This window comes from Podarcis liolepis (assembly GCF_965112155.1).
Source record: "Podarcis liolepis genome assembly, chromosome: 3".
Classification (NCBI taxonomy): domain Eukaryota; kingdom Metazoa; phylum Chordata; class Lepidosauria; order Squamata; family Lacertidae; genus Podarcis; species Podarcis liolepis.
In genome coordinates, this window is record NC_139557.1 from 49,106,782 (window position 1) to 49,132,619 (window position 25,838).

Sequence of the window (25,838 nt, forward strand, 5' to 3'; positions counted from 1 at the left end):
GAAAGCACCTCAAAGTGCAAGTAGATAAATAGGTACCGCTCCGGCGGGAAGGTAAACAGCGTTTCTGGCACTGCTCTGGTTCACCAGAAGTGGCTTAGTCATGCTGGCCACATGACCCGGAACCTGTACACTGGCTTCCTCGGCCAATAAAGCGAGATGAGCACTGCAACCCCAGAGTCGGCCACGACTGGAACTCATGGTCGGGGTTCCTTTACCTTTTAGGCATATCTACTTGGGGGAAAGTTCACCGGGATTTGTTCCTAGAAAGCCATGTATATGATTGCAGACTTCAGCAAGCCAACACAAAAAAGTCTGTAGGAGAGCAGGGAGGAAGCGCCACCACTGATGTCACCAGAGGGGCGATGGCATCATCTCCTAGGACGCTGTTGGCCAACCCTCTGTCTGTAAAATAAGCTTTCTTCATAGAGAAACCCATCCACTAAGCAGAGGAAGAGAGAGGTGACATCAGCATATGGGGCTAAAGGGTAAACTGGCACCCTTTTTGTTGGAAAATTCCAAAGCCCCTTTTTTGTGGTCAACCAAAATGTTAAGCCATCATGAGCAAGCGGTGGAGTCCTCCTGAACTCTTCCTGAGGCTGAATTTTAAAAAGCTGGCATGGTAACTGAAGCCATAATGTCCTCATTGGTCAACTGGGGTATGGCTATGGGGAGTTATCATGAAGTGCACCTGCACTTCAGAAGGTATCACTTCGCCACTGAAAATATGTAAGGTAAAGGTAAAAGGTAAAGGACCCCTGCACAGTTAAGTCCAGTCAAAGGTGACTTTGGGTTGCAGCGCTCATCTCGCTTTCAGGCCAAGGGAGCTGACGTTTGTCCACAGTCATCTTTCCGGGTCATGTAGCCAGCATGACTAAACCACTTCTAGTGATGGAAGTCAGAGCGCACCGAAACACCATTTACCTTCCTGCTGCAGTGGTACCTATTTATCTACTTGCACAGGCATGCTTTCAAACTGCTAGGTTAGCAGGAGCTGGGGCAGAGCAACGGGAGCTCACCCCGTTGCCTGGATTCAAACCGCGACCTTCCTATCAGCAAGCCCAAGAGGCTCAGTGGTTTAGACCTGAAGCAAGCCAACAACCAGATCCTAAATATGTTTACTCTGAAATGCCTTCCACTGACAGCACTAGCCTGGACTTTGGCAACTTAGTTGGGAGTAAGTGCCATTGACCTCACTGGAGCTTAAAGGTAAAGCGACCCCTGACCATTAGGTCCAGTTGTGACCGACTCTGGGGTTGCAGCGCTCGTCTCGCTTTATTGGCCGAGGGAGCCAGCGTACAGCTTCTGGGTCATGTGGCCAGCATGACTAAGCCGCTTCTGGCAAACCAGAGCAGCGCACGGAAACACCATTTACCTTCCCGCCGGAGCAGTACCTATTTATCTACTTGCACTTTGACGTGCTTTCGAACTGCTAGGTTGGTAGGAGCAGGGACCGAGCAGTGGGAGCTCACCCCGTCGCGGGGATTCGAACCGCCAACCTTCTGATCGGCAAGTCCTAGGCTCTGTGGTTTAACCCACAGCGCCACCCGCGTCCCTACAGCTCCCCAAAATCTCCAGGCCCAGAACACTTACAGTGAGAGCCTATGTGCATTTACTTGGAAGTAAATTCCAACCATTGACCTCCAAGTAAGCTGGTCAGCATAACTACATAAGAAGAGCCTGCTGGATCAGGCCGGTGACCCATCTGGTCCAGCATCCAGTTCTCACTGTGGCCCCCTAGGTGCCTGTAGGAACCTTGCAAGCAGGGCCCGCGCACGAGAGCACTCTCCCCTTCTGCCGTTTCTAGCCTTATTTTCTCTATGCAGAGGATTTGCGCAGACTTTAAGTCTTACCGAAAGCAATTACTGGGATTTTGAGGGTCTTACTCCCAAATATGCAGAGGATTGCTGGCTCACGGAATAATCCTATGCCTGTTTACCCAGAGGTGAGTCCCGCTGCGTGGGGCTTTCTCCTAAACAAGTCCGCAAGGAATCTCAGCCTTCACTGGGATCAAGTCCCAGGGAAACGGGTGGGACTGGCTGCCAAGTAAATACGCTTCAAATCGAGGTGGAAACATGCAGCGCTACACAGCTCCAACTGGTCCCGATTACTGTATTCCTATCAGGGAAGGTTTCAAAGCACCCTTGTCTTTGTACTCAAGTCCGGGCGCAAACAGTTCTTCGCTCTGCCGCTAGTTGGCGCTCGTAAGCCCACCTACCTTGTAGCCTCCGCAAGTCAGCCCGGCGTTCCTCTTGGCCAAGACGCATTTCATCCTTAGGAAGAAGGAGCGCTCGATCTCGTACTCTAGTAAACAAGGGGGCACAATGCGCATGTCAGGGAAGAGGCTGCTCTCTGCCGCCGGCCACTGCCTTCCTTCCCACCCGCTGCTTTACTCGGTGAACTTTACCCTGAACGAAATGGGAATGGTACGGCTGGTGGGCGGTGAGGACGGCGGTCATCTCGTCGTGGTCGGCTGGGTGGATGTACTCGTAAATGCTGTTGCCTGTCAGCTCAACCTGCAAGAGGGAGTCATCGGGGGCAGGGGAAAGAAAACAATAGAATTGTAGAGTTGGAAGGAACCCAATGGGTCATTTAGTGTTCAACCCCCTGCTATATCTTTCTTTCCATCGATGACGACGCAACGTGCCCCCATTCTATGCCCAGGGTGATCTCAGCCACCTTCAGCCCCTTAAGCCACTCGACGGAATTGAGCCTCTTCTCTCTTCGGGTTCTGGTCTGGAATCTGAAGCACCCACGAAGGACGTCAATTCACACCATGAAAAGGAACAAGGCTGCTTCAAATTAGGTGGACAGTTCAGGTTCAGTTGCAAAATGGCATCTGCACCAAGCAACTGGATACCTTAGACCAATAATGGGGTGGTCCTGTCCAGACGTTGTTGGACTCCAGTTCCCATCAGCCCCAACCAGCATGGCCATTGGACAGGGATGATGGGAGCTGGAGTTCAGCTGGGCGGCCACAGATTCCACATCCAGCCTTGGACCTAAGGCTGAGCACACCCCCACTGAAGGAAAACTTATTTCTGAGTAAACATGCACAAGACTGGCAGCAGGTAAGAGGCATGGTTGCCAATCTTCAGCAGGTTTGCTGTGCCTTTAAATGTGACTAGAAATTCAACAGGTGAAGCTTTGCCTGAGCTGTAAAGGGAAATATGGGGAAATTCAGCCAGATGGGTGGGGTATAAATATTATTATTATTATTATTATTATTATTATTATTATTTTATTATATTGTTAATTGAATGTATATCCTACTCTTTCTCTTGAAGGAGCCCAGGATGCAAGATGCATCAATGCTTCACCTCCTTGTCATCACAGAATTCATCATGCACAGGAGCTCAGCCAATCTTCTGAACAGAGATTTCTGGAATTGTACTATGGGCGTGCATAGCATGGGAGGGGCCACAGGAGCAGTTGCCCCAGGCACAAAATTGTTAAGGATGTAAAATTTCAACACCCGGTGCTGCCTCAATATAGTTGCATGCTTCTTTTGCTAGGCTCCATTGGCAACAGCTTCTCCATGTGAACCAGGAAGTGACCTCTCCAGACAACTGAACAACTCTTCTTATCTCTGTGGCTGCAAACTCCTAGACACTGTTAAACAGTTGAATGTGCATGCGTACTCCATCCATTTTCCTCCCACCCACCCCTCCTCATGGCCCTGGGTGCTGGCAACCCACACTATGCCACTGAGTGCCAGCATGCCCCAGGTCTATTCAATTAAACACTATGTGAGTGTTTAATGAAATGGACTTCCAGCGCAATGGAAATGTTGGCTAAGCTCCAGTCCTGTTCATGTTCCTCTGAACCCAGTGAGGCTTCCCAAAAAGTACATCACCCTGAGATCTGTTTAATGAATAAGTACATTTAGGATCAGGCTCTTAGGATTGCACTGAAGTCATCTTCAATGTGACTTGAAAGCACCACCCTGTGCACGTTGACTCAAAAGTACATCTTACTGAGTTTGAAAGGATGTGCTTAAAAAAACACTCCTCCAAATGAATGGGACTGACTAGTAAATGGGGCTAGGATTTGCACTGGCAAACAGGCTTGGCTTCGCCTGCCTTGCTCGCCAGAAGCAGTGGAGGTGAAGTGTTCAGGTCTTGCATGTGAGGTTCCTGGCCTTGAATGCTGCTCATCAAACTAGCTCCCCCTCCCTCTTTGCCTGGATCCTGTGCATGCCTGCACATTCATAGCATACCTGCGACAAACCCAAATGGACAGAGGCGGTTTCGGAGATGTACATGATCTTGCCATCCGGAGCTACCACAAATATGAAACCGTCCAAAGTCTGCAAGGAAAGGGGCAGAAAAGAGCTGTGTGTCAAGTCTGGTTTATGAGATGTTGGTCCTTGCCAACCCTTCTTTGCTCTCTCCTCCAGGCCTTAACAAGTGAGGAGTGAGGAGCAGCCTCGACTTTCAGGCTGCAATCCTTATACACACTTACCTGGGAGTAAGTACCACTGAACTCAGTGGGGCTTACCTGTGAATAGAAATGTATAGGATTGCACTGCCAGAGACAAAAATGGTTTGATAATGAGTGTGAAATACAAAAGACAGGCCTTCATTCAATTGCCATCACAGTTAAAAATCTGATCCTAAATCCACATTCATCCTTGTCCCCAGGGAATCTTTTTCCTGTATATAGGCTGATGGGATTTGCATGGGGAGAAAGTGGACAAGGAGAAGAACCAAATTTCCTAGACTGTCTTTCTGACCCAACTGTATACCTTCCTTCTGATGTGATACTCTCAGAGCTGCTGACCTCACTTCCCACTTCCTCCTCCTTCTTGGTCCCACCTTGGGAGGAGGAGACACCTTCAGTTTCTCTCTCTCTCCCAAAGGGGTCTCTCATCTCCAAGCTCTCTTTCAGAGAATCTCCCATTAACCAACAGTTCACAGGATTATTTGGGGAATATATAGCAGTAGATATCTGACTTCAGCTTGTAGTGTAGATATAAACTCACTCCCTGATTCAGAACCGTCAGCGGAATTGAAACTATCCTACTGATTTTAAATGGAATCAGAATATCTGAGTCGTGCATTGATTCAAACGTTGCTGACGTTGCCCTTACCCGTATTATTATTCTGGACGATATGGTTTTGCGTTATATAAAAACACATAATAATCATTAACCGCCTTCCAATATCTCCGGAGATCACATGAGACAGATTATTTGCCTTGCCCCTTTTAACCACGATTGTCTTCTCGGAAAGTGTCCAGAATCCCAGGCGGAAGGGCTTTTTCTGTCACCTGCTCCCTGGCACTATTAAACTGGCAACGACAGGGGCCGAAATATGACCCCATCCTCCAGCAAATTCTGAAACAGAGTTGCCATAGGCCCACCACTGAAGTCAACGCGACGTTTCCCCTTATTTATCAGGGAGAGAAAGGACATTTTACATGGCTGGGGCCCAACAGATCTGCAGGTCGCTCCCCAAGGGACCGTTTCGATCGCCTGCAAACCTTGAGTCTGGTTCAGGAACTCGTAGGAAAGAGCATCAAGCCCGTGTTGGTCTTCTATCGCCTTCCTTCCCAGTCTGCCGCTATCTGGACTGGGTTGCCCGGGCTCCCCCTACAAAACCTTAAGGAGCTGCATTCCGGACTAGTACCTGCAAAAGGTGAGATCCCAGCTCGCGCCCAACGTTGTCCAGAGGGCTGGTTCGACTCGCGTGTCCCCAGGCTTCTCCAAGTCCTGTGGAGACATCGCCGCGTTATTCGAGATCTTCGGATGAAGGGCGGTATACAAATTTATTAAATAATAGTAATAATAAAAGAGAGACAGGGCACCAGGGTCCTAATGCCTGATCTGGCAATGAGCGGTATATATTAATTAAACAAGAATAATTATTCTGTGGTTTCTACCTGACAGTACAAGGGGAGATGGGGAGGGATCACGAATAATGAAACTATAAAGATCTCCCCCCCCCCTACTTTCCAGCTCAGTTGCGCTTCCATTGACTGGACTTCAGACGTTCCAACCAGAAACCACTTTCTTGAATGATAATTCGATTGAAATAAATGCGGGTTTATGTTTTTCTGGATTAAATAGAACAACCTCTGCTGTGACTCGTGGCCTGGAATGCTTTTGCTTCTCGAACCATTGAAATCCTACCAACTGGCTCTCTGGAAAAAAATTCTTCCCATATTCACACATCCGTTTCACACACAACGAACCAATTTCTGGTACCCAGAAACTAGTTTTTCTGCCAGAAATGTGGGGAACAACTAAACCCATTCCCTTTGGAGGGCCCTGGAAAGAGAGAAATGCCGTGGAAACGAACATAACGCGGGTGCTCAGCTTAGCCACAACTATTCTGTTCAATGTTTAAAAAACATCAAACTGGGTGTGAACAAGCAGCCAGCTCCTGTAAACACACAAACCGTCGTGTGGCCATTCAGCTCTCCGAATAAAATAAAAGAATAAAAGCAAAAGCGGTTATTATAGTTAATAACTTCGTCGCGTCTTTTTTGCAGATTTCAAATGGAGAAAATTTTATTTGGGAGGCGAAGGGCTGCTCCCCAGCCACGAAGGAAGCCTTGAAATTTCCCCTCCTCTTCTCTGGGCTTTAGTCGTGTCTCTGGAAGGAACGTTATTCGGAGGGAAAGTCATGGGATCGACTTACAAATCCCAATTAAAACCGTGGGGCTGCATGACGTCTGAGAGCGTCTCCTGGTGAATTAATTCCACCACCTCCACCCCACTTTTCCTCCCCCCAATGGTCTCTTCCAGGCCCCCTGTGTCGGGAATTGTTCCCTCTAGTGGGAAGGAGACCGGCCTCCTTCTCAAGCGGCGGTAGAACCAGGCAGATGATCCGAAAAACCTCCTGGAACAACGCTTAAACGTCGCCTGCGTGTAGGAAAGGACGTTAATGTGTGCGTGGAATCGTGGTTTTTTTTCTTTGTCTGCAAAGCCCTTGTTTCTGGCATTCCTCCTTATCTCCCCTCCCTCCACCTTGTTGTCTTTTTCTGACAATATTTCTGAAACGGCTACAGCTCCCGGTTTAAATTGAAACCATTGGATTGGACCCGCGGTGCCAAGAACAGTTTATGCCAAACCAACTAGTGGTCACAATCATCAACAACCTCAAGCGGAACCTGTGCGCTGTGGATCCGGAGTGCTTTGCTAAACTAAGACACACCTGAGCTCGAAGTGCCAGTAGAATTACTGAGCGGATGCGGGTATCAAAGGGGGGAGGGAAGGGGTCCAAGGGCGTGGTGGCTCAGCTGCGTTGGCGATCGCATGCAACCCCGGACACGCCTCCTCTGTTGCTCATTCAGATTCTCTCGCGCCTGGATTCCAACGCACGTTTCCTTGCAAGTGCCCTCGATGCCGCCTCATCCCATTACACCCCCTAAGTGGGCTTAGAATGGAAAGCAAGCGGCCCAAGAGCCGCCTCTTGTTGTTGATGCAGCTAAATCCCGCTAACGATCGCGCCCGCGCTACGCAAACACCGGGCCTTCTTCGCACAAGCCTTCGCCCTTCCCCTTTCTTCGCCTCCCCCCTCCGGCCCACTCTTCTGCCAGAGAGCCTCCCACGCGTTTCCAGGGACTCGCTCGCGTTCACAAGCACGTGAAAACTCGTGAAAGCGACCGAGCCTGAGGAAACGCGAGGGCAGAAGCTGAGCTAGCTAACAATTGTGGCAGGCGCTCATATAAGATGGCAATTTATACGTTCAGTGCTTTAGCAGTGGTGCTGTAAAACACTGGAGAGGATCCGCTCCGGACTCAGACCTGTCTACAACTCGGTTAAACCAAAGAGCGCTTGAATCTAAGCCGATTGGCTGCACATTCTGAGCAATTCCTCTGTGAAGATTACTCCCAGGTAGACGTGCACAGCACAACCCTATCCACGTTGACTCCCGAGTCAGTCCCACTGTATCCAAACGGGACTCCATTCCCAGGAAAGTGTGCGTTGGATTTACGCCTTAGATCTATAATTTACACGCCCATGATTTACACATGCACATATACACACGTCAGCGGACCATACATCCAGATGTTCAAGGTCAGCGGGGTAAGCCGCCTAAAAACCTGAGCCGTGAAAATCAAGTCGTTTGGCCTTTATAGGTTCTTTTTGCTTTCTCTCTCTCTCTCTTTCTCTCTCTCTCTCTCACACGGTCCCCCAACTGGGAGCCGTCAGCTCTAGGCATGTTTACTCAAAAGCAAGCCTAATCGAATTCAAGGGAATTGACTCCCAAGTAAGTGGGATACAGCCGAAGTCCCTAGAGCCCAGCGAGGGCAATCGAAGTCGTATTTCACTTTGCCAAAAAGACCGAGGACGGTGCCAACTAAGGGGAAAGCGGACCTGGAGCAACCCCGTTCAGATTTTCTCAGAATCCACTCGGCCTCCTCGCCGGCCTAGCCTTGGACTCGCCAAATGGAACAGGACAGGCGAGTCCTCGAAAGGGGTTCACCTGTAGCTTATATAGACTGCCTCTTCTATTCTAATAGCAACCATGACATGAAACTTCTAGCCATAGGAGCCAGATCCTGGGAACTTAGGTCCCTTCGCCCCCCCCCACCTAATAAAATATTTGAGGGGGCAGGCTCCCCCCGCAAGTTGATGGGCAGTGCCATTCACATAGTGTGCGTGTGTCGCGTCTTGTGATTATGTGGGGCGGGGCTTACCTCCCCCTTCCCCTAATATTTTATTCAGGTTGGCACCTCTGCTTTTAGCATAGGTCTTTCCAGCTCTATATGGTCCATAAGGACCGGCATCGACTGCCTAAATCTTGACAGCAGTGTTTTCAGCGGTTCCTTTTGGAACCGTTCTGTTATAGTATTGTGATGGTTTTATTTGGTTTTAACATTATGTTTTCTATTGCTGTACCCAGCCCTGGGACCTTCAGGTGACGGGCAGCTAAGAAATGGTACCGATAAATAAAACAAAACGCCTGAAGCTTCCAGAGTGTGAACCCGGATTCTTCATCAGACTTTCCGGCGGAAGTCCGGGGCCCCACAGAGCGAGATGAGCAGGAGGATTCCCAAAACTGAGCCGGGTTGGCTCACCGCATTTGATATGAGCAAAGCTGGATCCATTATGAAGTAAATCTTTAAAGGGGGGCATTAATTCCAGAGTCTAAAACGACCTAACTGAACTTTCTGCATTCTAACTGCGTCCTCCGATTCCTCTGACAGTGAACGCGCACAGGGGCATCGGACCCTCTGCGCCTGACTTGGGCAGGTCTTCTTGAATTCCGTAACAAGGTACCGTACGTGTCCAGCTCTTCTCTCTCCCGAATTCATGACTGTTGGGACACGCCTAATGGCTGGGGATCTCGCGCAGGTGGCCCAGGTGCGCAAGAAGGCAGGACTCCTGAACCTTTCGTAGTGGCTCAGAAGCGGAAAGGCTAGCAGATGCGTGATTTACCAAGCCCTCCGCTCTTGTCTTCTGCACAACTTTTAAATGTCTAGGAGCAGGGTGCTACACACACGCGCGCGCGCTACCAAATATTGGGAGGACGAGATCCCAGCGGATTTCAGAGAACACTCCTTCCTAAATCCCACCTGGCCGCCTACACGTGGGAATCAGACTTGGGGGAGTGGGGGCGACGACGGAAGTGGCTGTCAGGGAAGGCTCCAAGCTGATCCTTGCTCGGAAGTAAAGTTCAGCGTGGCTCAAGGAAGCTTCCTGAATCCCGGGGCGCCTAGAATGACTGGATTGATGCGCATTTGGAAACGCCTGTCTTTGGATTTAGTGGCGCTCCCTCCTGAGGGTTTCAGCCTGGAAGTCCAAATCCGTGCGTGTTTGCTTCCTTTAGAAGGGAGTCCCCTGTGGCTCAAGTCCCCTGTGTGCCTAAGTTGTTGGTTGGATTTTTTAAAAAGGGCTCGTGCGTCGAGGTTTGACTTTCAATGATGGAGCCTCGAGAGTTTATGCGCTCCCTCAGCGCCACGATTAAGAGAAAGGGCGTGGCTACCCAGCTACATTCAGATAGACGTAGCTGTCGGCTTAAATGAGTATTGGATCCTCTGTTTTTTTAAAGCAACAACAACAACCAACTCCTGTAGTGTTTCCCCCCCCCTTCTTCCGGAAACTGAAAGTACTGTACCGAAGCCTGACGGGCCGAGGGAAGCGGGAAGGTCTCAGACATTCACGGGTTCCTTTCGTTTCGATGTGTTTATTAGCGGAATTAAGAAGTAAGACGTAAAGACTTTTTGGGGGGAGCTGTCTAGATGTGCAGATCTACAGAAACGTATTAAGGAGGTCTGGATTTAAACAAGCAACGAGAGTAACGCTGTCTGTGGGCATACACACAGACACACCTGTCGACTCACGAGACTCTCTCTGGGCGATCCAGACGTTCCCATTCCAGTCTCTGCGCTTTTCCCAGTTGCTGATTAATCTGAATGCAAAAGCAGGGGGGGGGCCTCCTATTTCTCTTAGGCTACTAAAAGTGGAGCAGCAGATCCTGCCCCGGCGGGTTAATGAATAGCCTGCCTGCATTACAGGTTAACTTTTGGGCAGAATCCGCAATTCTATTCTCTCCCGCCTCCCCGCCCTGCTCTGCAGCTCTTTTGCTCCTGTTCCGGGTGAACTCCTCCCTCCAGCCGAGCCAAGTTAATATTTTCTAAACAAGCGCTTTGCTCGCCCTTTCGAGCACTTCTCTTCCAAACTGAGCCACGTGAGATTTGGGGGGGGGGGCAGGGAGCGAGAGCCTTCTACTGGCCAGATGTCTCCATCCTTTCCCATGAATGACTGGCCGCCATCTGACCATTCTCCAATCCTTTGGTCTCTGGGATTCCTTAAAACCTCGCCGCGGTGGTGGGTGGGCGACTTTCAGCTTTTTCAATCCACAAGCCAGGGGAGGTGGAGGGCGTCGAGGCTGCTGTCTTATCCGCTTATTGAGAGAAGAAGCCCCACTGAGCTCAAGGAGACTTAGTTGCCAGTGTATTGTAAGTCACTTTGAGTTACCTTGGTAAAGAGGTGACCAACAAATTTAATTGACGGGTGGTGATAGACTTGCACTGCGACTCAAGATGAGTAACACTGACATCTCAAACTGACTGATCTCCCCCTAGTTGCTCCGGTCTAAAACGCCCCATTGATTCAATAGCACTTAGCGCTACAGGAACATGGGGATCCTACAAGCGTCCACTCAGAACTGAATCCCGCAGAATCAAAGGAGACAGAGGCCAAGGAGAGAGTGGATAGGCTTGCCCCCTAAATGCGTTTGGATCACAATCTTGTGGCTGGACATGTTCACCCGGAAGTTGCAGCGCATTCCTAACCGCGACTACTCAGAAGCAAGCCCTTGTCAGTTTAGTTTTCCCCCTACCCTGCACCCCTCTCTTCCTCTGAAATGAACAACATTTTAACCCACGGATCCTAAAATACTTATCGTAATGACAGTTCCTTTGGAGTCAAGCTTGGACTTAATTCGAAACGTTTCAACTAAGTCTTCCGCTTGCATTTATTGCGCGTTAAGACACGATGAGTTAAAAGGGGGTACTGGAAAACTGCAGCTTCAGATACATTATAGTTCGGTATCTTTTATTTTTAAAGTATCGCGCTCCCCCCCCCCCGATTTTAACGTTGAGTAAAGTTGCTTGGGGTGCACTTGACCTACCGCAGCCAATCCCCACCCCTTCAAATACTGTAGTCTGATTGCATTTTCTTCTTCTTTTTAAAAAGTGAGAAACCCAGATCCTCTCCCCCCCCTCTCTTTGCCTTTGGGATTAGGTTGGTCAGGAGATGTAAAGGTTTCTTCTTGCAATTTGGAGAGCCTCGCTGAAGCAGAGGAAGAAGAAGAAGAAGGAGCGAGAATTGGAAGAGATGAAGAAGGAGCTTGGAATCTGAAGGGGGGATTTTCCCGGCTAAAGTGGTGGAAGATAAAAAGGGAAAACATAATCTATTTTGGAAGATTTCCAAGCTACGCTACATTAACCTTCCTAGGTTAAAAAAAGGGGGGGGATCTCCGTTCCGCGCTCCGACAAGCCTGGTTTATCATATTTACATAAGTAGCCTTAAGAAGTGGGTGGGATGTATCTATTATGGCTCTAACGAGCTCACATTTCGCTTGAAAAGCCGGGCGAAGTTCCACTGCTGCTTTCCTCGAGATTCTGTTTGAAGGCAGACTCCTCTCCCCCCCCCCCGCCGCCCCCTGCTCGCCTGCATCTTTCCCATCATCCCACCCCCGGATTACCTTCACGGCCTGCCTACCGAGGCTTTGTGATTTCTGGAAATGAGATTTCGATTTCTAAAACAAGAAACCAATTAGTAACCAAATGAGGCGGAGGAGATCCACACCAATTGACCTAATCCCACAGGCACCGTTGACTAGGCAGGCGGGAGGACGGCGAACAGCCACCCCTCCTGCCCCCTCCAGAGGCGACCAGGCAGCTGCCGGCATCGCTAGCCGGACGACGAGCATCGATCGCGCTTGGGGGAGAGCCGCGCGGAGTGGGGCAGGAGGATGGCGTTTTTTGAACCACTTCTCCTCTGGCCCGAGGGTCGTCTTCTGATCTCTGAACCCTCGAGACTGAATTTCGATCCGGATTAAGAATGCCTCTGAGCTGCCATCCTAGACGCTCTCCACTTCCAGTGGCACAATCTTGCACAAAAGTGTGGGCTACTAGAGAGGGCTTGCGTGGAGATGCGTCGCCGTCCGGCCTTCTTTTTTTCCCTGTTTGGTCCGGGTGAAGCTAACTGACAGAAACCGATTCGATAAAGCACACACCATTGTGCTGGTCTGTGCAACGCAAACTAAGAAAGTCTCTCTCTTTCTTTCTCATTCCCTTCCCTCTCTCCTCTTCCCAAGTCGCTCACCGGCGCGCGGCCATTAACATTCAGAACTCGGGTTTCTTGCAACCTTGCCTACTGCTCGAGCTGTTGCACTGAAGGCAGAGAAACCACATTTGGAAGCAGCCTCTGCCGAGAATAAAAAGACAAGAGGAAATCTTTTCAAAGTAGACAAGGTGCGCGCTGCAGGCAAGGGGCCTCCGCAGAATGGATCTCTTCTAGTCCGACTGGTTTCTCTCCTTCCCCCCGCCCCCGCAACCCACCCGATCTAAGATTCCTCACTCGGATTCGTGTGCTTACAGTATGACAGTGGAAGACCAAACACAGTCCTAGGGAAAGCCAGCCCCAGCCGAGGGAGAGAAGCGAGGACCAAGTGTTTGGGCTGGCCTCTCCTCCCTCACCCAGCGGGATTCTACCAGTTACAAATAAATAATGGGAAAGAGTTCATTTAACAAGAACTTAAACCTGGTGGGTGTTTTTTTTATAAAACCCATATAAGATTGTTGTTATTTTTTCCAATGTCTGTATCACTTTGGTTTTAGCAAACAAAAATAACCACATATCTATTATTAAAGTCACAAACTATATTTTTACATTTTTAAATGTATATTATTACATTTACTTCTATTATAATGAATCACTAACACCCAGAAAACATTTTCTCCTGTGTTTGCAACTTCAAGAATGCAGTTCCATGCAGCAGGTAAATCTATGAGGAAACCGCTACAATAGTGATAGTAACATTAAAAGCTGAGAAAACACCTATGCAAGTGTAGGGGAAGCTGTAGTCCATTGCTGTACTACTACTAAAAATTACTAAAAATCTGCTACAACATTAGTGTCCCTGTAGTAGCAGCGCTGCCCATGTTTCTCACTGCAGTATTTTCCAGTAATAATAGCTGATAGCATTTATTTTTATTATTTTATTATGAAATGGTTTGTGTTGCCTACTACAGCCTGCCCCACAGCAGGAGGGATATAAGAAGCAAAACAAGTTTTTAGTCTTATTCATGCCAGAGGAATTCTTCTTAGGATCTGGGAGAATCTTACTTGCCCCACACCAAGCCAACCTAGAATTATTGTCTGTGTGCAATGCTAACGTTAACAAATATTGTGATCTGCCTCTGTTCCACAGTTTCCCACCTATCCTGAGGGATTCTGATCTGGATTTCAGGAATCAACCACAAAATCTGCTTTCCTTTTGTAGTCATCCAGAACAGATTGTTCTATTTGCTATGCACCCAGTGCCCTAAAAAGCCTAACAAAGGCCACCTACCCAGTCAGCAGCTGTGGGGAAATTTGAATTGGCTCATCATTTCACCGCCACCTCCACACTTCTTATTCCAAGGCAATTCATCCCAAAGTAGACAAAATGGGTCTTGTTCCCAGGTAAGCGGGCATAATGACTGCAGTCCGAAACTCAGAAATTAGCTCTACAAATTTCAGTTGAGGCCTACTCCCAAGTAATAACATATAGAAAGCTGCAGCTTAAAACCCCACCCATAACCCTGTTAAGCCCAGCTCCTGCAGGAAGTGTTGAGACGCAACACAGCTTGCCTATAGGTTGTTGGCTTTGCATGGGAAAGAGTAGAGTAGAGAGAAGAATCTGCAAGCATCCTAGACTGTCCTTCGACCTGCGTTGACATTCCTTCAGCTGCTGGAGGGAAACTCTTAGCGCTGCTGACCTAATTTCCTCCTCTTTCATCCTCAGCTTGGGAGAGGAGACATCTTTGTAGGCCTCTCCCGCTGAGAACAAAGAGCAAGCATGGCTCTTTGTGCATCGCCACCCCAGATTAGAGCGATGAACGTTCCCATCAAACTTCCTTTACTAAATGTAGCTTTATTACTTTCCCAATTCGGCGTCTCTCTGAGCCCGCGTCTCAAGGTAAAGCGCGCTTCTCCAAACGGGACTCAGTTCAGCTTTTGCTGGTGCATTCAAAACTCCAAATGCCACCCACTGCCAGATTAAAGAACTGGCTTAGGCGGGGTCCTTAACCCACTGGTTGGAAGGGGAAGCAAGTATCATTGAACCCAGTACTTCGGAAAGGTGGGTTAGTGGCTCCATTCAGAAATGTTGGGAAGGGGGACACGGAGAAGCTCCACTCTGTCGCTGCACTTCACCCTCCCAGGTGGGTCATTCGAAACAGAGGTGGTGGTCGGACGCATGTTAGGCGCATTCGGAAACCTGGAGCGAAGGGTTTGGGTCCCCAAACGGCTCTTTCAAATTAGGAGCCTCAGAGGGTAAACCAGCTCAGAGAAACCTGCGCTGAAACCCTGCGAGGAAGTCCTAATGGCCTCAGGGAGACTAACTTCCTCGTAAGCATACAGTAGCACCGATAGGCTGCGATCCTATGCATGCTTTTCTGGAAGAAAAGCCCATTGGACGCGGGGGGGGGGGCTTATATATCTGAGTAAACACGTCAAGGATTGCTCTGAACGTTATTTTTTCAGGGCCCCAACCCCCCAAAATATTCCGATTTGCAAATGTGATTTTCTACTTTGAGTTGTTTCTATACCCAGTGGCATTTAAGGGGTTATTGAAGGATTAGGCTAATATTTAACATGTCTAATAGTGTAGTGTTTTTGTTTGTATTCAAAGCGCGTCCCGTACACATTCTTACAACACCTCAAGGCAGGCCAGTACCAGTCCCCATATATTTCAGCCGAGGGCCTAAGAGCTGCGTGTCCTCCAAGACTTCACAGTACACTACCTGTGTGTCAACGCTCTGCATTACACCTAGCCAGAATCCAACCTTTATTTATTATGAGACCGCGGGGAATAACCTCATTTCCCTTCGTACCATCCGACTGTGCAGTGATCTTTCCACCCATCTTTCTTATCTAGAGTAGTTCGCTGCCCTTGGAAATTGCAGCGTTGGCTTCCTGCAAACCTTCATTTCCGACACCTTTCTAGATCAAGCATAATTTCGTCCCACAGCCCTGAGAAAAAATGTTGTTACCATTGCTACAGTGCAGGGCTCTTTACATAGCGATAAGCAAAATAATAATAATAATAAATGAACAGGTCCCTGCCTCCACGGAGTTTACAATCTGAAGTAAACAATGAGGAACGCAAGACCGGAAAGGCAGGACTTGGGTTGAGATGAGCAGAATCCTGCCGCCGCGTTTATTTAGTGTGAAGCAGGTTCGGTGGGAAGCAGGCAGGCAGGGATGAGACCCTGGGCTTCGGAGCCACAGTTAGGACCTTCGGTTTGTTAATTGAAGGGCAATTATCCAACAAACACATTCTTTGAAAAAATGCTGTCATCAAACTAATTAAGGCAGAATGCATGGAACTTGCTTTGGTAGATCTACTGCAGCTTTGGACTTATTTCACTCTTGGGCCGAGTTTGCACTAAGGGCTGTGCCCAAGTCTAGGATCTGGGAGTCCTGGGTTCAAATCCTCGGTGGGCTACGAAGCTCACGAGGTGATCTTGAACCAGTCACTGCCTCTCAGCCTGACCTACCCCACCCACAACGTTGTTGTGAGGATAAAATGAAGAGGGGAGAAGTATTTGTACCACCGTTAGCTCCTTGGAGGAGAAGATGGAATATAAATGCAACAAACAAAGCCATAAATAAATAACGCACAATAATAAAATTACTCTAAAGTTAAGTGCCAAGGGGAATGGTTCTCCCTGACACAATCTCTATCTATATACAGGTGTTTTATTTAGAGCAGGTGTGGGGAATATTTGGCCCACTAGGGTGTTGATGAACTACAACTCCCATCACCCCCAACAAGCCCGGCCAATGCCCAGAGGTGATGGGAGTTCTAGTTCAGCCACATCTGGAGGAGAAAAAAAGGCTCGTCACCCCTGGTTTAGAGAGACCGGGGAGCATTCCATCAGGTGAGCAGCCTGAAGTGGTACAGCTACTTCATGAGATGCAACCAGCACCCAACGTTATACGTGTATCAGAATGAGTTTCGCTCAGCAAACACACTGCAGCACGATCTGCTCTTGAATGTGGACACAGTTCAGCCCTGGACCAAAGGAAGTGGCTGCAGTAGACATCTCGATACCTTCTCAGGTAGTCAGCCCGCCGTGGGTTTTTCCTAATCTACAGAAGAAAAGCTTGTCACGTTCTTTCTAGCCGAAGAGGCGCGGGCTGACTACCTGAATGGGTTGCGGATCGCGCTGCTGTGCTCACTCTATCCTTCCATTTCTCCAGCAACAGTCATATACTTGAGAGCCACTCTCCGTGTCTGCCCTGGACCCTCAAAAGCTGGACTGAAGCAACCACCTGTCTTGGCCCACTCCGACCTCTAGTCTAGCCAAGGCCCCCTAAGAGCTCCTCTTCTCTGCTTTACCGCTGAGTCACGGCCCTTGTGCTACAAACCAGGCTCGCAGGAGACGGGGGGAAGGGGCGTGCAGCCCACCTTGACCTAAACCCAAGTATTGCTTCTTAATTGGATTGTTGTTGATGAGAAAGGAGTTACGGAAGTTTTTTTCCCCCCTCTCTCCTCTCCCCCGTCTCCCTCCCTCCCTTCTACTGAGTGCTTAAATAATGCCATCTTTCCAGATGGCCTGATCTGCTTTTACTCTCGACAGCAACAGGAGATTCAGGGCTGGCATGCGCGGCACTTTCTGGTTCAGGTTGCCAAGGCGCTTCCAAATCCATCGATCCGGGTTCACGAGAGACAGAAAGCAGGAACAAGCCCGCGCGGGTCTACTCGGAAGTTAATTCCCACTGAGTTTCTCCCAAGCTAATGCAACTTCAGTCAGAACTGCAGCCTAAAGCTAAAAGTCCCATGAGCCACATTGGATTTCTCCAAGGAGCAGGCAGGCAGTCTTACAGACATTTGGCCGACTGTATCGCTTTCAATGCCAGTCTCTGGGAAGGGTTTTTCCCCTCGCTTGTTCTCTGAGGTCAGCGCTCTCGGGTTGACTGTTGAGATTCCTTACAGGAGTGTGTCCCTCGTTTGGAGACAGCTCACCAAACGAAAACCTGGTCCAAATCCAGGATGGTGGTTGTTTTCATCTCGATCATCCTCACCTCGCCCACCAAGTCTGCCCTGAAACACGCAAGTTTGCGTTTAAACTGTGCAGTCCTATACATGCCTGCTCAGAACGTGAGACTTACACCCAGCTAAATTCGCGTCTAAGACTGTCAATATCGATATAGAGTCTTCCTATGGAGCCAAGGTACCACCAAAGTCCCACGTGAGGCGGAGGTCTTCTGAGAATGCATTCTGCGCATCTCGGAAGTTTACTGATTGACTCTTTTGCTTATTAATGCTCACATTAAAAATAACAATACATATTAATCTGTCTCTCCTCCGCTCTGGACTCAGAGGAGAGAAGCGAGGACAACTGTGGCGCATCTGCTTACTCAGACTCGGCTCAGTCTCCCTGAAGGCTCCAGACGAGGAAGGACTGAGTGGAGTTTGCCACATCCCAGGCTTGGCAGAGGCATGCGCAGTCTTTGACCCAACCCCCCATTTCCCTCACCACGTGGCGGCCCTTCAGCCTCTCGGTTTGTCGAGGAGACCCTGGTCATCAGGCGGCCATTTCAGCCTGCAGCTTAGAAAATGAGCACCTTTTAACCCCCCTCAGCAGACACTTCACCACTTTCTCGCTTATTTTACGGCTTCGAGGATTAATACTAATTCTACCCAGCGATATTATCCAGTGTCCTCTCCCCCTCCCCGCAAAGAAGGCAGGAAAGCGAAGCGCTTGACTTCGAACTGGGTTGAACTGAAACACACAAATTCGAGTATTCGAATCCTAGGGGCTGGAGCAACCTCGACAAAATCAGGCATGCCTCCGACACCACCGGCCGGATTATTGGGGAAACGGATTATTGAGAAATGCCGCAGTCCTATACACATTTACCCGGGCCGAGAGTAAGTCTCATTGGGATTTACTGCTGAGTAGACGTGCATAGGACTGGGCTGTAAATGACACAGTCAGAGGAAAGGGGACTTGGACTGTCAGTCCTTTTAAGCGATCGTTCCAAGGGACCTCAAATTTCCTCGTTTCCGTGTATTTATTTAGGATGGTGTGTATGTGTGAGGGGTGTGTGTGCTCTGATTACTGAGAACAAAAACCAAAGCCCCACACCGAGGAGACTGACTTTTCATTTCAACAGACCCGGGTTCTGCCATATTTAGGCATCCAGTTCACGATATTTGTTAACTAACTTTACGCTGGATCGGCTCAGACTCGGCCTTACAGAGCCATCAGTTGCTAGCGACCTCTACAAAATTTACGACCCTGCCCATTAAAAAGCACAAATCAGCTCTGTTTTACGTGCATATAAAAATGTACGCAGAAACAAAGTGCTGCTTGTCTTTAATAATAAGTGGAATCCGGTGGTTTAATATGCTGTGATTTAAATAATATCAATAAACGGTATATCTGTAAAATGTTTTATCCACACAAACCCAACTGCCATAAGTTTTTTAAAAAGAAAATCGTTAGGAAGCAGAACAGATATGGATTCATTCAGCCTTGGCAAGCAGAATCGTATTTTACCAGGAAAATAGACAACCCGATTAAGGATGAATCATATGCTCACTTACCTGGGGGAAAAGTCCCATTAAACTCTATAGTATTGCTCTGTTAATCAGACCCATAAAACGATTCCGTTTTCCATGCTAACCATAACAACAGAGGAGGGCGGGGAAATTAACATTTCGTCCTGAAATCCTTGGGGAAGGGGGTGAGGATGAATTATTTCACCATCTACTAACCTCACGACTGATGAAAATATCTGCAAACAGCTTATTAATTAATACCATTATTACCACCACCACCACCACCACCATTATTTTATTCTGGCGATCGAGGCGGCTTTCCGCGAAGAAATTACGGTTTTTGCCAATCAGCCTGACCTCTGCTTTTCTCAGCCATAAATCTGCTTTTGGAGCAGTTATGCCGGGGCTTTCGTTCTGCACTTCACATTTCAAGTCCACATCAAAACTGGAATCAAACAAAGGGAGGCAGCTTAAAGGCTTTTAAATGAGAAAAACGTCTGTAAGAAAATAAACACTGAAACCCAATGCTCAATCATTTCCCTCAGCAGCAAGAAAAACAGCATTAAATCACCGATCCACGTGGGAAAGGGGGTTGTTGTTTTTTCTTCCTTTTCTCCCCTTTGTTGTTTTTGTTTTAAATACCGCCTCCCAACTAAAACAAGGCAATGGATTTCAGTACTGAAACGCTAAACGCATTTATCTATTTAACAAAATAGTAGCTGCAAAATTATGGAGTGTAGAACTGTCGAGCTGCAACGCTAGGCGATTTTGAGTAACCCTACGCGGAGCGGCAAGAAGCTGCCGGTGCCTGTTCAAAACGCATGTCCCATTCAGTTTAATGGGGCTTACTGCTTGGTAAGTGGATATAGGATTGCAGCCTGATCGCAGCGTCCAGAATGCAACTAGTGATGGAGTGACAGTACATCTAAATATATATGTTTTCAGAATCCTCGCATTTCCTTATTTTTACTAACAAAAAATGATGTCAAGCGCCTGTTTAATCCGCCAGCCCGCCCACCCCAATGGAGATGGGATGAGTTCGGTAGGGTGTGTGTGTGTGTGTGTGTGTGTGTGTGTGTGTGTGTGTTTCTGGTCACGTAGTACATAACGTACACAGAGATACACCCACGCACGCACAGTGCACACACACACACACAATCGGAAAAATAGGAGAACACTGGGTGAGTTGAAATCAATGAACATTTTCATAATTATCATCGACGTGAGATCCGCGCGGAAATTCCCTCCACGCGTTGCTGCTGTTTTAACTTGCACTTTTACTTTTGAAACATCGCAAAAGAAGTACAACAAGAAAGTTAGCAAGCCCTTTTTCGATGTAAGGCCTGCGGGAAGGATTGCCCTAGCTCACTCTTGCTGTCCTTAACCTTACAGCTCTTTTTGAAAACAACAGCAAGAAACGATTGTTCTAGACAAGAAATGAATACTTGGAGGCAAAAACTCTGGACTTTTGGACCGCTATTCTCCTTCCTAGTGGTCCAATTCTTGTAACCCTTTTCAAAGAACGGCGCAATCCAACTCCGTCCAGTCCACACCCGCCCATTCCGCACACCTAAACAGCTTTCGTTCGTATATGAAGAAGTGTGCATGCACACGAAAACTCATACCAACTTAGTTGGTCTCTAAGGTGCTACTGGAAGGAATTTTTTAATGTTTTTTTTATTTTGTTCCCATGTACTTGAGTTCTCTCCTCTTGAAAGACAGGTGAAGGGAAAAAATGAATCAAACCCTGCACAGTTTCAGTTGCAATTTTTAAGCAAGACTCCTACTGGATCATAAAAAAATAAATTACGAAATAAGCGAGAGAAATATCAAGCGCGCACGCACAAAAATACCGACAGCCAACGAACCTTTCCATCGCAACCAACCGGCGGGCGAAAACCCGCACTTTGTGTTTCAAGGTGAGCTCTAATATTCGTTCCCCAGACCTCTCGGCGTTGCGTGGACCCTCCTCGGCCCTTCTGTCTACCTGCCCCTCGGACTCACCAGTCAAAAGAGCCGTTTTATGTACGTGGGCAGCTATTGCATGCTTTCCGCAAACCAATGTAACTGGGTCTATAGTTAATATCCTATTTAGATTACCAAAACTTCACTGAGGGACAGCCCCCATGGCTTCAGTGGGACTTGATTCTGAAGACACCTCCTTGCCCCGTCTTTAAAGCAACGAAAGCCACTCCTTGGTTTGGACACCGGATTAAAACGTTTCTAGAAATCTATCCGCTATGGTTTGTAAACCCTTCACTATCTGGAGGACCTCGGGCCGTTCGATTTATACTTGCACAGGTGTAAAGCAACAGCTACGTAGGTAATAACTGGCGGCCCTCAAGCATCTGAATGCAAACGCTGCTTAGGAAATATTTTAGTCAGAGAGACGAAAAGACGCATGGCATGCTCCTAAATCGCTGAGCTGTGTTTCTCTCCTTAAAATATTTTACCAAACTTTAGTAATGTTTGGGGAAACAACAACCGCAACAACAACTCTCTACAAAAGATGGGGCATGAAAGCAAGACAGGCTTGTTGGTCTTTTGCTGTATTTCATTCTGCGAATAACGCAACCCTTGCAGCAGGGTTCCTTTAAAAATGGTTCTGTCCTTCAGCTACTTGGCCTGATTTGGCTCAGCCAAAAGTCCTTCGATCCCTAACAGACGGTCCCCGAACTGGGCGCTGACGTAGAAAGCCTAGCAAGGCTCCGCCATGGCCTCATTCTCTCGTTTGGCTCCGTCACTCGCTCCGTCACTGCTTGTTTCTGGGGAGGAAGTTAGCCGGCTTCTCACCTTTAAATGCGCTTTTGTCCTTGGAGGAGAGGAGGGGGTGAGAAGAGGAGGAGGGATGCCCCCCCTCTCCCATTTATTTGTAGAAGGATCAAGGCCAGAGTCGTCCATAAACACAGGAAGGCGAAACGGAGTCCTGAATTTGACCTTTGCCCTCCAAACCGGCGTGAATACGAATTCACTTAAGATCTCTGGGGACTCGGAAGGAGAGAGATGCGGTAGGTTTAGCGAGGTCTGGCATTTCCCTTCCTTGCCTTAACGCAACATCTGGAGAGCTCAGGAAAAGGCAGAAGGTTCGTCCATTCCCCACCCCCACCCCCAAAAAAAGAATTGGTGCAAAAATAAATCAATCACCTACTACTGTCTGCGATTGCGTGTCATGGCGCGTCCATTCTCACAACACGCCCAGACCCGGATTCTAAGCAGATCCCACCCTATTCCGCTGAGCATTTCAGGCCCTGTGAAAAATTCGGAAGAGAGGCCTGTCTTCAAGAACCAGCCAAGAAAAACAAGTCAAAATCCAGAAACCAGCGGTAGCCCTCTTTTAAGTGAACCTGCTGGCCTTTGATGTGCTAAGGCTTCGATCCCAAGGTACTTGAGGAAGAGGGAGAGGGAGAGGGAGAGAGAGCGCCCTTAGACCTGGGGAAACTATTCCTACGTTGTTCAGCCGGGCTAAGTCTGGCAGGCGGCTTTAGGTCAGAGGACCAGCACAGTTGATGGGTTGCTGATGGTGCCACGTGTACTTCAGCGGAAAGAGATGGCTTGATAATACTGTATGTGGGAAGGGGGCGGTGAGCCCGTGGCCCTCCAACGGCTGCTAGACTCCAGCTCCCATCAGCCCAATGTCCAACAGCCAGAGGTGATGGGAGTTGTCATCTAGGATCTGAAGGGCCACCGACTCCCCCATCCCTGCCTTGCCATAGTAACAATAATGGTTTGGACACCGCTGGTTTGTTTCTGCGTCTGCTTCTAGAGCTCGCCTTCCTCACCCCACTGCTGTTCTCCTTCCTTGCCTTCCTTCAAGTGGCAATCCTGAACATGCTCAGTCCGGACCACACACAGACAGGCAGCTGTGCCCGAGACCCTGCTTGGCGCCACTGAAATCGATGGGGCTTCATCTAGGCGGCTAGGCTCAGGCGTGTAGGCCCTGATCCCTACCAACGTGCTTGGAAGAAGTAAGGAAGACCTTCAGCCGGGTCCGCAGCCCAATTAGCTCTTGCAGGCTAATTCTCTCTGCGCCCCTTTCCCAAAATTAAGATATGCAGTGATTTTAACCAAAACGCAAGCCATCACATAAGACGCCTTCCCCATAACCCTTCCCTACCTTAGCCCACCCATATAAAGAGGACTGTTGAGGTGGGGGTGGGGAGAAAGAGAGAGAATGAGGGAGATAGAAGCGGGTGCGTGCTCAGGAAGAAGTTAAATTCCCCTTGCCTGAGGTGGGATTTATTTCCTAATCGCTGGATTTAGGCTTGCTGTCTAGTGACTGCAATGGGCTTGGAAGCTCCTGGGTGTCGCGCGGTGCCCAGCACGTTTAAGATCGACCTTAATAATTAAAAATTAAAAATAAATAATGTGGGGGGAGCCCACTTCGGGCAAGCACCGGAGCCAAAATCCAGGACCCTTAGCCATCCGTAGCTGGAGCTGAACACCTTTCACTAAGGTTTTTATTGAGATTTCCCCATACAATGCAAGAAGATCACAGCTACCTAAGATAGAAAACAAGAAAAAGAAGCAAAAGAGAAAGAGGCAACAGAGATAAAGGGAGCCCGAGCCCCAAGAACTTCTCTCGCTGCCTCCGAGTGTGGCAGACGCTGGGGCCATTATCCCAGCAGCGGATCTGGCTCGCTTTGCCCTTGACCACCTCAATTCCCTGGCGGCTTTCGCTCTCTCTCCTCTCCCCCCACCCCTTTCCTTTCTCTTTCCAGACATTCGCCGGCTTACAAGCCAGGGGGAAGCTGGGACAGAGGATCAGCCCTTCTTTGCCTCCTCTGATTGCTCGCAGCCGACAAGCAACACCATATGCTTCTTCTGATCGCACAAGCCCGCGAGGGAGGCGCCGGTAATTGCGCAGAGCTGCTGCAAAGCACGCTCCGGAGGAAGCCCGCCGGGACCGAGGAAGCGGGCAAATCGTGGCTAATCATCTTTGGAGGAACCCCAAGGGCCCCCCACGGGCCCAATACTTCCACAAGTTCCGCGTGGACAGTCGAAAGGAGCCGCCTTTTCGAAAGGGGGAAATTAGGAAGGGAGGGTGAGGATAAAAGGTCTCCAAAAACTGTGCGCCGGAATGAAAAGGTGACTTCATCGCCTTTGCATCCTCTCCCCCTTTACCCCAAGAGTGATTAGCACCCTTCTCCTAAACACGGACAATTGGGAGCAGCGGCTCAGTGTACAACACACACAGAGGCTGGATTGCTTTCCCAAACACAGAGCACTATCCAGCCGAAATGGAGCGCGCTTTAATCCTATCGACCGCGGCAGAAAGGAGTGCGGCACGTGTTGTGTATGCTGGTGAAGTTACCGGGCTCTGGCTGGATCAGGCCCAACTTGAAATCAAGGGAACTTCTTTGCAAACAAACGAAAATATGTATGTGCAGAATGAGAATTTGGAGATGCTTTGGTATGTGTAGGACGGTAAAGGGAAAATAATAATCACCATCCCATCCCAAACTGCCTTGGTTTCATCTAATGCTTGTATAAATAACAGCAAATTATGGGTGCGATCCAGCCAAAGTTAATTGTATTTAAATCCCTCTGGTTTCTTTTGCTGCTCTCTGAGCATGTGTTTAGCTCCCCGCTTTCGAAATCTGCGGAAGCTAAAAAGAATAAAACTTAGATCCTGCTTTACGAAAACAGCCTAATGCACATATTAATAAATTCAACTGCACGTTGCAAAATATGCAGAACGCACAGCTGGGTCACAAGCCAGTTATTTTGAAGTCCCCTCAATTTCAAAGGAACGTTTTCTGAGCAAGTATGATTGTAGGCTTTCTGGGAAATAAATTCCACTTCAACTTATTTCAAAGTAAATTCGGTCGGGGCTGACTTTCTGTTAAAAACAAACACCTTGCGCTTGTGTTCTCCTCGATTTCATAACTGAAATATCCTGTGGATGCGATCGCCTCACTTCCCCAATAAAACTACAGATGCTCTTAAGGCTATAGTTATCCTAATGATTTGTTTTCGTTAACTCCGCCGGGAGAAGTTCCGTCCCCCCATTTCCCTATATCCCCTGGTTCCTGTTTATCTTTACAAAATATTGGTATCATCCTTAGTGAAGTTTTCTAACCCCTTGCCTGATTTAAAAATAGCCACTGATCTTATAACGCCAAATATATATTTTAGATTAATCGGGATCATATTCATATCCCGATTCCATGTAGACGGGAAAGGGAGTCTCATTTGGTGACAGCAGAAAACACGAGGGGCCCTTAATCCAAAGAAGAGTTTGGAGCGACGCAAGGAAAGTCCCACGATTCTCTTCCGAGTTCAGTCCCAACATATTTGGGATCCGGGTTTCACAGGAGAAAAGCCCTTGGCTTACTGGCGTTTTTAAAGTACACAGGATCCTAGAGTAACAGTCTGATCTTTAAAAAACAAAAAAGCAAGCCGAACATTCAGCTAGGCAATGGGAATTTCCTCTTAAAAGCCATTGCCAGAGGGGATCGAGGCCGATGTTCCTGGCTTTTCTTTGGATTTCCCCCCCTGTTTGAAGTTTGTCATACCTTATTATTAAGGAATCCTGTTCTCCCTCCCCCCCTTTTTAATCACACTACTCCAGAAAAACACTCCAGCTATTTACCCCATCCT

At 48.5% G+C, this 25,838-nt stretch overlaps 1 protein-coding gene across 2 annotated transcripts in view; it reads right to left on the reverse strand.

Moving 5' to 3' along the window:
• The window catches only part of SIM1 (SIM bHLH transcription factor 1), a 59,518-nt gene that overhangs the window by 30,343 nt on the left and 3,337 nt on the right, over positions 1-25,838 (reverse strand). Inside the window, exons 1-5 of one of the 2 annotated variants that reach the window (XM_083497662.1) lie at positions 19,455-19,519; positions 5,628-5,710; positions 4,217-4,306; positions 2,405-2,513; positions 2,216-2,301 (exon numbers count right to left, since the gene is read on the reverse strand). In XM_083497662.1, the coding sequence (XP_083353788.1) occupies positions 2,216-2,301; positions 2,405-2,513; positions 4,217-4,261 (240 nt within the window). In that variant the 5' untranslated portion in view covers positions 4,262-4,306; positions 5,628-5,710; positions 19,455-19,519. Of the gene's footprint in view, positions 1-2,215; positions 2,302-2,404; positions 2,514-4,216; positions 4,307-5,627; positions 5,711-19,454; positions 19,520-25,838 lie in introns of those variants that run through there. The other variant, XM_083497661.1, reaches the window with a different exon arrangement.